Source organism: Gymnoscopelus braueri, assembly GCF_963280865.1.
Source record: "Gymnoscopelus braueri genome assembly, chromosome: 22".
In the NCBI taxonomy this organism is placed as follows: domain Eukaryota; kingdom Metazoa; phylum Chordata; class Actinopteri; order Myctophiformes; family Myctophidae; genus Gymnoscopelus; species Gymnoscopelus braueri.
Window position 1 is genome coordinate 27409297 of NC_137624.1, and position 17839 is coordinate 27427135.

Genomic DNA, 17839 nt, shown 5'->3' on the forward strand with positions numbered 1-17839 from the left:
TTTTAAGGCGGGCCTGAACTCCAGGCGGTGGTAGGCTGGTTTTCCAAATAAATCTAACTAAAATACGTTTCTGAGTCATAATTTGTGATACTATGTCTGATCTTCAAAAAGCTAACAGGAGGAAATGAAACCAGCACCAATTATATGCCACGCATATGTGCATTGAGTATCATTTAAAAATGTTATTGAATATTGCACATTATTTCCCCAAACGTCCACAAGCAAACCATTTTAGATCAATAACAATGGATAAATACAATGGGGTGCCACTGCCTATACGCAATTCGTGCTTGGCCCCCTAATTATGCAACATGTATAGTATACTGTAAAACACCCCTATAGCTGCCCGTGGCTATGATATCTCTGTCCCCACAAAAGTAGACTGCTCAGCTCACACAGCCATATGCATACAGTGAACACCATACAGCTCAGCTCTGCTCATGCTGCTACGTGCATACAGTGAACCACACCACTCCGCTCAGCCTCATGCTGCTACCTGCACACAGTGAACCACGCAGCTCGGCGCACGCTGCCACATGCATACAGCGAAACACACAGCTCGTCTCACACTGCTATACGCCAATCAAAGCTCAGCTCATGCTGCTATACGTTCATGCGGGGAAACCACTCACAGCGTCAGCTCACACCGCTACGTCCATAATTGGACTCTGTGTATTGTGTTATTTAATGCTGACATCAAAACATTTGAGTTAACAAAGATAGTAACAGCCACAGGTGGTCCACTGATACTGATTACATTTATGTTGTATGAAGCCTGATCCAATAAGATAACGGAAACGGAATGCAACAGCACCATATGAATATGTAAATCGGAGGAGCCCAACAGCCTCAACTGGACTGAGATTTAGCAGAATAAAATACAATATTTAACTATTTAAAAACATGATCAGCACTTATTACACAATTACAACTACATTCATAAAAAGATGACTATATAGGATGCAATGCGTTGTGTTATTTTTGGTGCGTGACACTGCTGTAGTACGACTGAAGTAGTATAAAACCTCATCTTCACACTCGGCTCCACATTCTCTATCAATGTTTACAACGAAGGTAGACAGGCACCAGAGCCCAAGACATTCCCACAGATCTTGTTGAGTTAACTGTAAGTACATTTCTCTACTGTACCCACAGTCTTCCAGCACTCATATTTGCTTTGCTGTCCATCCCTATTTTTTTTAAAAAATCATCTATGGACCTCAGCTCTGCCACCAACATACCTGTGCCTCTTAAAAACAACCAGCCGAATCAGTGTCCTTGTTATTAATTTATTTTAACTCGCTCTGGCGTAGCCCCTAAGGGATTCATTGAAAATGTTCCAGACAGATGTGTCAAGTGAAAGTACAGAGGAAGAGCGTATGATTGCTGCGGGTAGCCAGGCATGTCTACACAGCAAAAACAGAAATCAAGCTATAATGAGCATAGCGGTCAACAATCCTATCTGTTTGAGTATGCTATCTGTTTGGTTCCATTCGACAGTCCAATTACAAAGCAGTGTAAACAAAATGATGGCCATATCTCCGTCATTTCCAACTTAAATTTATTTCATGTCAGCCCTTTCTCACTTATTGTTCTATTAGAATGGGAGTGCAAGGTGAGTGTGCGCTGTTGAATACAATGTAATATGAATTCACTACACTGAAGTCAAATTGTGTTCACGCCAACAGTTTTAACACTGCATTGACCATGATGTGGCATCCATTATTTCCACCCACCGTTCGTCCGGGCTATGGGGCAGATTCCATTGACCATAATAACCAAAAATTGGTGTGCAAGTTTTATTATTACTATTATCTTTATTAGATAGTATAGTTAGGCTACTCAACTAGCTATATAGCACCAAAATCGGTTATTTGTCTCGTAATCATAGGGGGACCTTTTTTGGTGCTATATAGCACCAATCTTTAAAGGTATAGGACCTTTGTCAAATGGTGCCATATAGCACCTGTTATTAAGGTGCTATTTAGCACCATTTGTCAAATGGTGCTAAATAGCACCAGTCTTTAAAGGTGCTATAGCACCTTTGTCAAAGGGTGCTATATAGAACCAGAAAGGTGCTATATAGCACCACTAGAGGTGCCAAATAGCACTATATTGTTTACAGTATAGTACGGCAATTAAATCATGCCAGATACCACCATAGATTACTTCATATGCTTCTAAATCACACTTCCACTCAAAAATATTGATCATTTCTTACCAAATAGGGCTTAAAAGATTCTGAATTCTGTACTAGAAGCATACTGATAAACACAATACATAACCTTTTCAAACGTTTTATTTATTTTAGCAAATAAATAATGTATTGAAAGTATGATAAAATATCCTCTATATCATTAATACACATACACTCAATATCGCTAACTTGAACATCAGTGCTGAAATGTCAGGACAAAATCTAGAGAGAATACTGACTCCTACAAGCTACTCACAGATGGAGTTGTACATTCTTTTTTGATGTGACAGGAACTTTGCCTGCATCCTTCAATTTCAGAACAACTTAGGGTACTGGATTCTGAACACAAAATATACACACAATAGGAGTCCTAGTGCCATGGAGATGTACTCACTCTCATCTGTGATCACCTGGCCATCCAATGTGAGCACGATGTGGTCATACTGCATTGCTGTTGACGTGCCAGAAGTGCTGGTCTGAGCTTGGCCCTGGGGGAAAGGGAATAGCATTAACCATCTTGTCTACTACTCAAATTAGTGATGCACAATATTAACATTTTGGCTGATATCTGATTAACGATCAATTGCATACTCAAATCGACTGATAAAAATACCGGTATTGCAAGTAACTGTAATACTGGGTACAGATCAATAAGGAGGCAATTAACACATTACTGTACTAACTAGGATGAATGTTAGCCTATAACCATATAATCAGCATGCTAATTTATATTAAAATAAGAAATAATTAAAAATAATAAAATCATCAGTAGCTAAAGAAATTACTATTATGGTAATCTCCATCAGCATCTCAAAAAGGCTTAGCTCTGTTTTAGGAGGCAATCACAATGTATGAAATCCACTTATATAAAACTGCTCACAAAATGTAAGGAAACTTGAATTTGGGCCATTATATCTCCCCTTTACTAATACCAATCAGTAAAGTGTTATATATCATTTTTATCTGTGATTAGTTCATTCATGGAATGAGCAACACAGGCAAACGTGTGGGCAAAAATGTGCCAAAATGGCCTGTTAGACTTTTCTGCTGACATTCAATGTCGTGACATTCATGACATTCATGACATTCAATGGGCTTTAGGTGTGTGCCAGTCACAGGTGTGTGACTGCCATCACAGGTGAGTGACTGGCACCTTAACATGGGTTCCGCAACTTTGTTGAGTTTGTGTATGCTCCAAGCAGCAACACTGCCCCCATGGAAAGATGCCACTTTTGTCAGGATAAGGCCCGTGCAACAGGGCAAGTGAAGCTGGTGTTCCGTTATGCAGAGTGACAGCATTATTTGGTGTTAGCCCTGGTACCTTTTCCAAACTTAGGACTAAGTTCTGTGAGACTGGTGAAGTCAACAAGGAAGACAACAACCCAGACCCCTTGCTTCACTGAGGAACCATAGATTTACAGGCAAGATTTGTCAAAAGTTGCAGGGCCCATGCTCAGGTGTCACACACCTTTGACTGGTACACACCTGCCTGCAAATGGTACCAGGGCTGACATCAAATAATGCTTAATCTGCGTAACGGAACACCAGCTTCACTTGCCCTATTGCACAGGCCTTATCCTGAAGGGACAAACGTGGCCATCTTTCTATGGGGGCAGTGCTGCTGCTTGGAGCATACACAAACTCAACAAAGTTGCAGAACCCATGTTGCAGAACGCAAAGTTTCAGAACCCACCTCTCAGCAGGTGTGTGTTGGCAGGTCGCTCAAAACAAGAGCAATTACCAGCAAAAGCATATTGGGTGATTTTGGCTAATTTTTGCTCTGCGCTACCACACGTTTGCCTGTGTTGCTCATTCCATGAATGCCCAATGCTTTCAAGCTGTACCTCGTTGTAAAGGTGACTAATCCCAGATAAAAATACAAATACAAGCTCACAACACATCGTTGTGAGTTTTTATCGAATTTATTTATTTACTATTATTTCTATAATTGCTAAACATTTCTACAGAACCTGTGGATATCCTGTCATTCTGGGCATAAACAAGAAGTTGGATATTTGAATGATATAGCACACATAGAGGAACTGTGGTGGTGAAACTTGTATAAAACAAAACCAAACCCCAAAAAAACATATTTTATGTACATAAAAGCAGATCTGAGTTTATAAAAACACCTATAAAGACAAAAATTCTGTATAATATAAGCAGGTAATAAAACTAAGTGATGATGTACACTATCTCCCTGGCATCTACCATACTATGTACTATGATATTTTAACAATCTAAATAACACACAGTGAACAGCTACACAAACCTAGCAGCTTGTCAGCACTTTACTGCACCATTATTTACTGCAAATCAATGAACATAATAATTATAGCATGAATATGAATGAATATTGATTGATTGATGTAGTTTATTTAGTAAGACATGAGAATAGTACATGACAGTACATAACAGTACAAATTCACAATACAAGGTCTACTAAACTGGAACTCTCATTAAGCACGCAGCTTGTTTTAAGATGAGAACCCCATGCACACAAATCATGATGACATATAAGAGGCAGACAGATATACACACTACTATACAGAATGTCATACAATCAGCTTCCAGGTTACTGGTATGAAGAGAGAAAAAACACCCAGTGTTAAGTGGGAGGTGTCTTGCTAGCTAATCACAATACTGAATGGAGTCGATTCACTTTAAAAAAAAACATAAATGTGTTTTTTTTAAGTGCATAGTCCTATTTATAGGGCTATGCACATGTGTCATGTTTCACTAGCCAATCACAGTCCTGAATAGACTGTGATTGGCCAATCACGGTGCAGGGTTAGGGGGGTACACTGGTGGCCAATCACAGCGCAGGATTGGGGGGTGCAAATATCCAAACCTCACATATAGGGGTGGGTTCACCGCCCAAAAATATATATATACAAAAGAGGAAAATGAAGGAGGGGGGGGTAGGTTAAGACTTAGACAGGGGCCATTTTCGAATTGCAGCCTCCTGAAGGTGTATCTTTAGGGCAGTTTTGAAAGTGAGTAGGGGTTTACACTCCTTTACTGCTTTTGGTAGGGCATTCCACATTTTTGATGAATAGCATGAGAACGAGTTCATTCCCTTAGTTGAGCCAAATCTGGGTTGAACATGATTTGTGGAGCTGCCTCTGGTGTTATGATCATGGACTTCATTAACATTTTGACAAATACAGGGGGATCCCAATGTTTTGGTGTATCTTGAAGACCAGGCCCATAGCAAGTTGCTGTACTCTGTCCTCAACCCTAAGCCATCCAATCCTAACAAAATGAGCAGGGGTTAGGTGGGTTTTGTGATTGAGGCCAAGAAGTAGCCTTACAATATGACTTGTTAAATCCTGACGAATGTGGACAGACACAGTGATGCTCATATTGTACTAGTGAATGAGCTGGAGGGAATAATGCTATAACGACAAATACGAAAAATAAAACAAATATAAATACCATCATGGCGAATAGAACATCAGATTACGTGATTCCTCTGCTTTAGTATCCTTCTCATCATCATCCAGGATTAGACTGAATGGTCATATGTCTTAAACTAAAGGCTTTTCAGCTGTATGAGTGCTCATGTGTGTTTTTAGACTACCCGTCTGAGTAAAGCCTTTACCACAGACTTTACAAGAAAAGGGCTTTTCACCTGTATGAGTCCTCATGTGTGTTTTTAGATCACCCGTCTGAGTAAAGCCTTTACCACAGACTTTACAAGAAAAGGGCTTTTCACCTGTATGAGTCCTCATGTGTGTTTTTAGATCACCCGTCTGAGTAAAGCCTTTACCACAGACTTTACAAGAAAAGGGCTTTTCACCTGTATGAGTCCTCATGTGTGTTTTTAGATCACCCGTCCGAGTAAAGCCTTTGCCACAAACTTTACAAGAAAAGGGCTTTTCACCTGTATGAGTCCTCATGTGTGTTTTTAGATTACCCGTCTGAGTAAAGCCTTTACCACAAACTTTACAAGAAAAGAGCTTTTCACCTGTATGAGTCCTCATGTGTCTTGTTAGATTACCCTTGTGAAGACAGCCTTTACCACAAACTTTACAAGAAAAGGGCTTTTCACCTGTATGAGTGCTCATGTGTGTTTTTAGATCACCCGTCTGAGTAAAGCCTTTACCACAGACTTTACAAGAAAAGGGCTTTTCACCTGTATGAGTCCTCATGTGTGTTTTTAGATCACCCGTCCGAGTAAAGCCTTTGCCACAAACTTTACAAGAAAAGGGCTTTTCACCTGTATGAGTCCTCATGTGTGTTTTTAGATTACCCGTCTGAGTAAAGCCTTTACCACAAACTTTACAAGAAAAGAGCTTTTCACCTGTATGAGTCCTCATGTGTCTTGTTAGATTACCCTTGTGAAGACAGCCTTTACCACAAACTTTACAAGAAAAGGGCTTTTCACCTGTATGAGTGCTCATGTGTGTTTTTAGATCACCCGTCTGAGTAAAGCCTTTACCACAGACTTTACAAGAAAAGGGCTTTTCACCTGTATGAGTCCTCATGTGTGTTTTTAGATCACCTGTCCGAGTAAAGCCTTTGCCACAAACTTTACAAGAAAAGGGCTTTTCACCTGTATGAGTCCTCATGTGTGTTTTTAGATTACCCGTCTGAGTAAAGCCTTTACCACAAACTTTACAAGAAAAGAGCTTTTCACCTGTATGAGTCCTCATGTGTCTTGTTAGATTACCCTTGTGAAGACAGCCTTTACCACAAACTTTACAAGAAAAGGGCTTTTCACCTGTATGAGTCCTCATGTGTGCTTTTAGATTACCCGTCTGAGTAAAGCCTTTACCACAAACTTTACAAGAAAAGAGCTTTTCACCTGTATGAGTCCTCATGTGTCTTGTTAGATTACCCTTGTGAAGACAGCCTTTACCACAAACTTTACAAGAAAAGGGCTTTTCACCTGTATGAGTCCTCATGTGTGCTTTTAGATTACTCTTGTGAGCACAGCCTTTACCACATACTGTACAAGCAAAGGGCTTTTCCCCTGTGTGAATCATTGTGTGTCTCTTCAGATGCGACTTACGATTAAATATGTTGTCGCACTCTGTACAACTAAAACTTTTCTTCTCTCCGTGACTCCTCATGGAGTGAGTTTGTTTTGATGATTTCAGGTCCTGGGACAGCTTGTGCTGTCCTCCCACATTTTGTGTCTTGTGTGATTTCAGTGTTTTTAAAGCTGACTGATCTCCCCTAGTCTCCTCCCACTCATCACTGTCTTCAGTGACCGATTCAGAACAGTGTGAAGAGAGGAGCTGGTCACCACTAGTTAGTTGTGATGTTCCACAGTCCTCTACATCAGCTTGTGTTTTCATGTGTTCAGTTGAGGTGCTGGCTACAGGCTCTGTCTCTCTGTTTTCATCCTCATCTTCACTTTTTACTGCTAGTAAAGTCAACGTTGACCCACCAGCCTCTTCTGGTCTTTGAAGTAGCTCCTCCTGTTCCTCTTTAATCTGTGGAAGTTGTGGTTCCTCCTGGACCAGACTGAAGCTCCACTCCTCTTCAGGTAAAACCTCCTCTTTACACACAGGGGCGTGCAGGAAGTCTAGGAAAAACATACAAAAAGACTATAAAAGGTTTGAATCCATTATCTCCTGACTGCACTCTGCAGCATTCAGAGAATATGCGAGACGAGCTGATTGAGAGGCGGTCCCTATTATTTTGAAAGTAATAACTTGCTTATGTTAGATCAGTGAGTCTTCTGCAGCAGGTTAGTTAATACTGAAGTAGAATTAACTGCACAGCTTCAGTGAACCCATTCATAATTGTATAAACGAACCATCGTCCAATCCATGGTACATTTAGATAGATGCAGGGGTCCATGCATTAATGTAGTCACATTGTTAATGCTTAAATCAATATTCATATCGGTTCATCTTTACACCCTCAGTACCGGCCCACTTTCACCAAAAAATTCAATAAAGAAAGAGTGCTTGAAACTTACTGAGATCCAGGTGGTCTTCAGGTTCCTGTTTAATGTGGTCTTCAGGTTCCTGTTTAATATAAACTGTTCGGGCTGGAGAACTGATCTTCACCTGCAGACTGGACTCCACACACTGGTCTGGAATGAAGGAGTACCGTACACACTTTAAGAATAAGGACTTTCTGACACGAATAAGGACTCTAATAATAAAGACGTTGATGTGACATTAATAAGGATTAGACTATGTAGAAACTATAAGACAGTAATCATATTACATTTTATAAACAGCCTAAAACTCCTGTATAAAACTGAACCAGAATTGATTCATATTATAAACCAGAATGTTTAATAAAAAAACAACAATTATAAATCTAAACTCAAAATGAAATCTAGCAAGCAGTATTTTTTTATTTCATATTTGAAACAACCAATCAGTTTGATAGATATAATATAGAAGATAGATAACAGAAGCAGGTAAAATATTGTTGCCGGCAGGTGGAAACCTGAATTCTAATTCAAATAGTAGCAAAAATAGCAGCTCAAAAGCTTGTAAATCTGCTATTTTGGCTACTTTTGTTTGACACTGTAGTTAGTATGATAAATTAGGGCATTAATGTAAATACAAACAAAAAAAGTTAAAAAATGGAGATACAAGGTTTCTGCCCGACACCAACGATGTGTAAAGAAAAAAAATAAACGGTGAGAATCACGTAGATCTCAGGATTCCCATGGGAACCAATGATGATCTCTGACTCCATGTGATCACATGGATTAAACTCCATCGTGGCGACGGATTTCAATCAATTGGATTCCATAACTCTGTCTTGTCCTGTCTGTCTGTCTGTCTGTCTGTCTGTCTGTCTGTCTGTCTGTCTGTCTGTCTGTCTGTCTGTCTGTCTGTCTGTCTGTCTGTCTGTCTGTCTGTCTGTCTGTCTGTCTGTGTGTGTAGGTTCTCCTGGAGGAACTCTGTAACTGCCTGACTCACCTGTAGTCTGAGTATATCTTTTCTTGTATTATCAGGTTGCTTAGCTGTACTTTGCTTGCTTCAGAGTATCAGTGCTGTATATAGTTAGTTTGTGTTTAAAAGTAATTTGTTTAAAAGCATTAGAGGTATATTGTGAGGTGTGACCTGATTGCCCTATCAGAGGGAGTTTGACCTGAACCAGGCCTATTGCCTTGTTCATACTAGGGGCTCCAGTCCTGACAGACAATTAGCAATCAGTTGAAGTCGTTTTAAACCACCTGCTCTGAAAGCGGTAGCTTTCAAAGCGGCTAGCAAACGAAGGCTAGGCGGACAAAGTCAAGAGGCGACTTTGTCAAAACCCGACTTAGTCAATTCACGACCTTCCACATTGAGTGCTTCTTCTCTTCATAAGCAGCATCAGTGTTTAGTGACATATATAGTAGTGTGATAGATATAGTAGTGTGTATATGTTTAGTGATCTACGATGTGTTTTCTTCCTATTCCTGTCCTCTCCTCTTCCTGGTGGTCGCAAAAACACTGGGTTACACCCAGATGTCGCGATACAACTAATCTAATCTATCCTACTCTTTCCACTCACGTCGAGCAAGTGGTAACGGGAGGGCTTTGGAATTGCCACTCGGCTGTGGTGGAAGGCAAATCTGCTTTCATCTCAGCCTACGCATCCTTGCTCTCCCTTAACTTCCTTGCTCTGACTGAGACCTGGATCAGACCAGAAAACACTGCTACGCCCGCGGCTCTGTCAGATGTGTACTCTTTCTCTCACACTCCCAGAGCCGTGCGGACAGGTGGTGGGGCTGGTCTGCTAATTTCCAGAAAATGGAAATACTCTCCTGTTTCACTGTCACAATTCTCTCCTACCTCATTTGAATTTCATGTGGTCACTGTTTCTCATCCAGTCAAGCTCACCATTGCAGTTGTTTATCGCCCACCGGGCCCTGCTGTTGGCTTCCTGGAGGAACTGGACCATCTAGTCTCCCACTTCCCTGTCGATGGCTTTGGATTCATCCTTCTGGGTGACTTCAACCTCCCGACTGAGAAGCAGCTAGACCCACTACTTTCGTTTCTCGCCGCCTTTGACCTAGTTATTTCCCCATCTCCTCCTACCCATGAGGCGGGCAACCAACTGGACCTGATCTTCACCAGAGGCTGCTCTATTGCTAACCTGTCTGTCACTCCTCTTTCCAGTGAAAAGGGTAAGAAACTCTCTGATCACTACTTCATGTCCTACTCTCTCTCTCTCTCCTCTCCCCCCTCACAGCCCCTCCCTACCCACATGATTTCCTCACGTCACAATCTTCGCTCACTTTCCTCCACTGATCTTTCCTCTTCTGTTCTCTCTGCTCTCCCTGCCCCTGAATCCTTTGCTCTTCTATCCCCTGATACCGCCACAGATCTTCTTTTCTCTACTCTATCCTCTTCTCTCGACCATCTCTGTCCCCTCACCACCAGGCCTGCACGCCAAACTCCACCTGCCCCCTGGTTGTCGGACTCAGTGCGGACTGAGAGACGGAGCCTGAGAGCGGCTGAGCGCAAATGGAGAAATGGCAACCTCCTGGAGGACCTTCTCACCTTCCAATCTCTCATCTCTACTTTTTCCTCCTCTCTATCAGCTGCTAAAGCTGCTTTTTTCTGCACTAAAATTCAGGCTTCTGCTTCCAACCCTAAAAAACTCTTTGAAACTTTCTCCTCTCTCCTGCAACCACCACCCCCTCCTCCCTCCTCGTCCCTCCTCCCTGACGATTTCGCCAACTTCTTTGACAAGAAGGTGAACGATATCCGATCCTCCTTCCCTCCTCCCCCGGCTGGTGCCCTGCGCACTACCCACACCCGTCTGCCTGCCACCCCCCCCTCTCTACCTTCATCTACTCCTCTCCCCCCCCCCCCCCATCCCCTCTCTATCCCACTTCTCTCCCCTCCCCTAATGAGGTCCTTCTCCTTGTTACCTCTAGTCGCCCCACCTCATGCTCTCTGGACCCGGTCCCATCCACTCTGTTGCAGTCTATTGCACCTGAACTTCTTCCCTTCTTAACCCACCTTATTAACACCTCTCTGACATCTGGCTACTTTCCCTCTACTTTCAAGACTGCCAGAGTCACCCCCCTCCTGAAGAAACCGACACTTGACCCCTCTGAGATCAAGAACTACAGACCGGTTTCCCTTCTATCCTTCCTATCTAAAACTCTCGAACGTGCTGTCTTTAAACAACTGTCCTCCTATCTCCACCAGAACAACCTCCTGGACTCCAACCAGTCTGGGTTCAAAGTGGGTCACTCGACAGAGACTGCCCTCCTGGCAGTGACGGAGTCGCTCCATGCCGCTAGAGCGAACTCTCTCTCCTCCGTTCTGATACTCCTGGACCTGTCTGCAGCGTTCGACACAGTGAACCATCAGATCCTCCTCTCCACCCTCGAGGGGATGGGTGTCTCAGGCTCTGCACTCTCCCTGTTTACATCCTACCTGACGTACCAGGTGATGCTGAGAGGGTCTGTGTCAGAACCACACAGGCTCACAACTGGGGTTCCCCAAGGCTCGGTTCTGGGTCCTCTTCTTTTCTCTCTCTACACTACATCACTGGGTGCTGTCATCCACTCCCATGGCTTTTCCTACCACTGCTATGCCGATGACACCCAGCTGATCCTCTCATTCCCCCCCTCTGATACCCAAGTGGAGGCACGCATTGCTGCTTGTCTGGCTGACATCTCGGAGTGGATGTCGACAAACCACCTGAAGCTCAACCTGGACAAGACCGAGCTGATGTTCCTCCCGGGGAAGGGCTGTCCGCACCGAGAAATGGCCATCACCATTGATAATGCTGTGGTGACCTCAACTCGGACTGCGAAGAATCTGGGTGTGACCCTGGACGATCAACTGACGTTCTCGGCAAACATCGCATCAGTGACAAGGTCCTGCAGATTCCTCCTCTACAACATCAGGAGGATTCGCCCCTTCCTCACGGAGAAGGCAGCCCAGGTGCTTATCCAGGCTCTCGTCATCTCCCGCCTGGACTACTGCAACTCCCTCCTTGCTGGTGCTCCGGCATCTGCCATCAGACCTCTGGAGCTTGTTCAGAAAGCTGCGGCTCGTCTGGTGTTCAACCGCCCCAAGTTCTCCCACACAACTATCCTTCTCCATTCTCTACACTGGCTCCCCGTAGCGGCTCGCATCCAGTTCAAAACCCTGGTGCTAGCCTATAGGGCAGTGAAAGGAACAGCTCCTTCTTACCTCCGGGCTATGGTCGATGCCTACACCCCTGCCCGACCACTTCGGTCTGCCACCTCGGGGCGACTGATTGCCTCGTCACTCAAGGGTCCTTCTGGCAGATCCACACGGTCACGACTCTTTTCAGTTCTGGCCCCACAGTGGTGGAATGAACTTCCCACTGATGTTAGGACAGCAGAGTCACTGCCCATATTTCGCCGCAGACTGAAAACCCACCTCTTCAGGAAACACTACCCCTCCTCTCTGCCTGACCTACTTGTTGTTAACTAGTTGTACGAACGCTTGTTTTCTATTGCTGTATTGTTTATTGGATCTTGTTTAGTCGATACACTTATTTGTTTTAGCTCATGCTCATTTGATTTAGCTATTTTGTCTCATCTGTTTAAGGAAATAGGTAGCTGATATATTGCACTGTTACCTTAGCGCTAGGTATACTCTTGGTTGCTTGTTTTTGCAGAAAATGCACTAAAGACTTCTGGTGATTAGTAGTTTTCGTTCCCTACCTATGTTGAATACACTTATTGTAAGTCGCTTTGGATAAAAGCGTCTGCTAAATGACTGTAATGTAATGTAATGTAGGTTACAGAAATGATCACAGCAATATGGGATGAGGACTTAAACCCAGTCATCAAAATAGAGCATACTGGCTGGTCTATTGACCTGCAAGCAATGATCAAACACTGTGTCATACCTGCAGTGTGTAGTTTGATGTTGTGTTTGTAACACACATACCTGCAGTGTGTAGTTTGATGTTGTGTATGTAACAGATATACTTGCAGTGTGTAGTTGTATGTTGTGTGTGTAACAGACATAACTTCAGTGTTTAGTTTGATGTTGTGTGTGTAACAGACATAGTTGGTGTTGTGTGTGTAACAGACATACCTGCAGTGTGTAGATCGATGTCCATATCAAAATCAATGTCCAGCAGTTTGTTTTGTTTCTCCAGCAGAGTTTCTAGTGTCTCTATCTCTCTCTGGAAGAGGTTGCACATGAACTCTGCAGCCGCACTGAGGCGCTCCAACACAAACACTCTGACAAGCTTCACACAACAAACATCAGCACCACGCTGTTGTTTGTCCAAAAAACACAATATCTCCTCTCCCACCGACGTCATGTGTTCATTTATCTTCGGCCGTACAGACTCCATTGTTTTTACCTCCATTATGAGACGTTTTTCACCTCCTTTATGAGACGTTTTTCACCTCCTTTATGAGACGGGTTTCACCTCCTTTATGAGACATTTTTCACCGCAATCACAACACGCAGAAACTTCCGGGTCAACGTGTTTCACACATGCGCATTGAAGGATCCAGGCACTGTTGCCTTCATAGTGCCTTTCGCCCCCTGGTGGAAGAGGTGTGTAAGTGAAGGTAGAGCCTCCTGTAGCTGTGGAAAGACAGTCTGCCCTCCCTCACTGTGAGTTGTGTGTTTGATCTGAACTGACGGTCAAGCTTTTATTGTCTCACATGGGGCTGCTAAGGAGTCGGAGCTTGACACACACACACACACACACACACACACACACACACACACACACACACACACACACACACACACACACACACACACACACACACACACACACACACAACTATACCATATTGTTGTCTTATTTGCATTTTAAATGTGTCCTGGCCGGCCCACTTGGCACAGCACAGATAATTTACACACACTTCATGTGTGTCATTGTCTCCAAGTATCCCCCAATTTACATATTCTAGTATCTAGACTTGGTTTCTCGTTGATCAATATCTGTGATTCTCAAACTCTCTGATTTCAACTCCTGTATGGTGAACTTTGACTTGGAGCCAAGTCAGCCAACCAATAGGAAAGAAGCACTGAGAGTTTACGTCACTTGGCAGCCATTTGTAGTTTATTGTAGATCTGTCCTTTTTGACGGTGCGCCACAGCGCGAGCTTTGAAGCGCCAGTAGAACGGTACAATCCTCGGTACAATCCTCCTGAGATAATAATATAGATATTAATATAACTGCGTCATCGTTGATTCATCAAGAAGATAGAAGAAAGCATCTTAAAGAAGAGGGTGATTGTTTATAAACACGTAATGGCAAAGAATGTGGCTTTTGACATTACTGGGGAAACTTTATTTTGGTAATTTTCGATTTTGTGCCGTGTTTTTGTGGTATATTCTGGTGGCTTGTGATAATGGCTGTTATGGATATTAAGTATTTTAACAATATGAGCCTCATATGTGGCAAAAAAAACAAACAGACTTTAACGAGACGTATCTCGATAGGTACAGTTGCCCAAATGATAGTATTATTAGAACCATTTTGTGAGTTTAACAACTGTCAACCTGGCGTCCCTATTTTGGACATGTCATTATAAGTGAAAATATCCTATTTACAACAAGCTCACAATGGTAGCATTTAGTGACATGGGAGCTTGTAGATAATCTATTTAGCTATTTAGTAGGCCTACTATGGTGGTTCTCAAAGTATGGTCTGGGGGCTTAAATGGCTGTCAGTGGGCCCCAAGCAATTAAAAAAAAAATAGCATTAAAATTAGTTTGACCATTATAGTCACACTATTTATCTATTTACATTATTTATGTATAACTGAGTAGGTATTGGTATGAAAGTGTTAATGCATCACTTTGAAGATTATTTAGGCTAGTGTTTATTTTATCCATTGTGTTTAAACTGAGGTACCATGGCTAGATTTTGAGTAAGGAAACGCCCTGCATAGCCCACTTACCTACAAATGCTGACATATTAGGTTTAGTTCTACTTTCATTGGTTTCTCATAAGAATAAGCTATATTAGAGGATTTCATACATTGTGATTGCCTCCTAAAAACAGAGTTAAGCCTTTTTGAGATGCTGATGTAGATTACCATAATAGTAATTTCTTTAGCTACTGATGACTTTATTATTTTATTTTGATATAAATTTGCATGCTGATTATATGGTTATAGGCTAACATTCATCCTAGTTAGTACAGTAATGTGTTAATTGCCTCCTTATTGATCTGTACCCAGTATTACAGTTACTGTAAGAGGTGTAAGGTAAACCTTATTGGACACTTGTATTGCAATACCGGTATTTTTATCAGTCGATTTGAGTATGCAATTGATCGTTAATCATCCAAAATGTTAGTATTGTGCATCACTAATTTGAGTAGTAGTATGAAAGTAGTTGAATTTGCCTTTCAAATAAATGTGAGACAAGATGGTTAATGCTATTCCCTTTTCCCCAGGGCCAAGCTCAGACCAGCACCTCTGGCATGTCAACAGCAATGCAGTATGACCACATCGTGCTCACATTGGATGGCCAGGTGATCACAGATGAGAGTGAGTACATCTCCGTGGCACTAGGACTCCTATTGTGTGTATATTTTGTGTTCAGAATCCAGTACCCTAAACTAAGGACTGAACAAGACACTGACCTTTTTGGAGTTGTGTTGTTCTGAAATTGAAGGGTGCAGGCAAAGTTCCTGTCCACATCAAAAAAAGAATGTAAAGTTCCTGTCACATCAAAAAAGAATATACAACTCCATCTGTGAGTAGCTTGTAGGAGTCAGTATTCTCTCTAGATTTTGTCCTGACATTTCAGCACTGATGTTCAAGTTAACGACATTGAGTGTATATTTGTTAATGATATAGAGGATATTTTATCATAGTTTCAATACATCGTCACTTGGCAGCCATTTGTAGTTTTCTTCAGTTTCCTAGAGATTCCAGGAGATACACCTCGGGCTGTAGCCTGTAGGCTATTAATAAGATACTTATTGATGATGAACTAAAATGGCTCATGTATTTGGCTGACATGTGTGCATGCCTGTTTTGTTTGAATTAGACATTTGGGCAGGCCTCATATATTTATTAGATGTATTCGATATAGTGAGATTATGAGGATGCTGTATTCAACTACCCCTACAAAAATAGCTAGGGCACCCACATTTGTTATTAACAATTAACACATTACTGTATGTCAATATGTATTATTTATTCACACACATATATATATGTCACAGTACGTTTGGAGAACCAGTACGATTGAAGACAGAGCGCTCGTTTTTAGGCACGGGGCTCCTTCGGGGCGAGGCGGGGCTTTTCGAGACAGGGTTTATTAGCGAGGCGCGCGAGGAGGAGAAGGAGGACGGCGCTGCGATGCGGGGGGTTATTACGCGAGGCTCGCGAGGAAGAGGAGCCTCCTCCTCCTCCTCCTCCTCGCGTAATAAACCGTCCCGTCCTCTCCTTCTCTCCTTCTCCTCCTCCTCCGAGGAGGAGAAGGAGAACGCGGAGAGGCGGGGCTTTGATGCGCCGAGCGGACCTGTCTTTTGTTGTTCCCCCCCACATAGCAACCAGGAAGCTACGCTTGGGGAACCATAATATCTATGAGGGGAACGCTGAACACGCGTTCACACGCACACGCTTGTCCATGACGGAGGCGCGCCGATTTAGTGGAGCTTGAGGCCGAGGAAGCGCGCCCTCGCGCCTCCAGGCGCGAGTGCCCGCGCTGACCCGGCCGACGCTCCACTAGTCGACTCAGCGCCGTTTGATTTGTAAACCGATAGGGACAGAATAGTTCTTTTCATGGATCACTGTGTGTGTGTGTGTGTGTGTGTGTGTGTGTGTGTGTGTGTGTGTGTGTGTCAGGGAGAAAGTAAAACAAAAGCCAGAACACAATAAAAGTATCTAAACAGTCCTGCTTTCAATAAACCAAAAAAAGCATGAGCGCGTGCGCGTGTGTGCGTGTGTGTGTGTATGTGTATATTGTGTATAAATAAATAATACATATTGACATGTAGGGCATGCATGTAGGGCATGCAAGGATTGAGAACCACACTGTTCTATAGGACTTCAGGAATTGTGCTGAGGTCCTATATAGCACCACAACAATCCCAAAGACCAAAAAAACCCCACTGAAGAACCCTGAGGTGCACCGAAGTCCTGACGTCACTGCCAGTAGAGGGCGCTTTTCCGCAGGTTCGTGGCTTTACTTTTTGTGTTGATATCCTCATTGGGGAATCTTAATCGCTTCATATAAGAACTGTGTTCCAAAAATAAACACATCACCCTGGCGATTTTACTCATATGTATATGAAGCATCGACTTAAGGTGTAAATTTACACATTTACCCAAAGAGTAACACAATATAAACACTAGAAACGAGTCAAACAACCCAAAGACTACATTTCCCATGAACACGGCTGCTGTAGGGACAGTGATTTCAGACCCGAAGGAGTAGTTCTTAAGACCTTTAAGGCAGAATTAATTCAATTTTCGCCAGAAACGGGCTGTATCAAATATGAATGAATATCATAAACGATGCAGAGGCAACCCCCTGACAAAAACGCCAGGGTGGTGTGTTTATGTTTGGAACACAGTTCTTATATGACGTGATCTAAGATTCCCAAATGGGGATTTCAACACAAAAAATATAGCCACGAACCCGTGAAACAGCGCCCTCTAGTGGCAGTGACGTCAGACTTCGGTGCTCTATATAGCACCACAACAACCCCAAAGAACCACTGAAGAACTGCTGAGGCACCACAGCCACC

The 17839-nt window shown here is 42.8% G+C and overlaps 1 protein-coding gene across 1 annotated transcript; it reads right to left on the bottom strand.

Moving 5' to 3' along the window:
* Positions 1 to 2576: 2576 nt before the first annotated feature.
* On the bottom strand, positions 2577 to 13248 carry LOC308078071 (uncharacterized protein). Its single transcript, XM_080419133.1, has 4 exons — positions 13198 to 13248; positions 8133 to 8249; positions 7596 to 7733; positions 2577 to 2685 (listed from the first exon to the last, which is right to left on the bottom strand). The coding sequence occupies exons 1-4, from the start codon at positions 13220 to 13222 to the stop codon at positions 2636 to 2638; spliced, it is 330 nt and encodes a 109-aa protein (XP_080275259.1). The 5' UTR covers positions 13223 to 13248; the 3' UTR covers positions 2577 to 2635.
* Positions 13249 to 17839: the final 4591 nt, after the last annotated feature.

Excerpts from the sequence above, each read along its gene's own strand:
- LOC308078071 (XM_080419133.1), bottom strand. The coding sequence starts at position 13,222 with ATGGACATCGATCTACACACTGCAG. Across the intron at positions 8,250-13,197 it reads CATCGATCTACACACTGCAG|ACCAGTGTGTGGAGTCCAGT; the intron begins GTATGTCTGTTA and ends CCTTCATTCCAG. Across the intron at positions 7,734-8,132 it reads TGAAGACCACCTGGATCTCA|ACTTCCTGCACGCCCCTGTG; the intron begins GTAAGTTTCAAG and ends TGTTTTTCCTAG.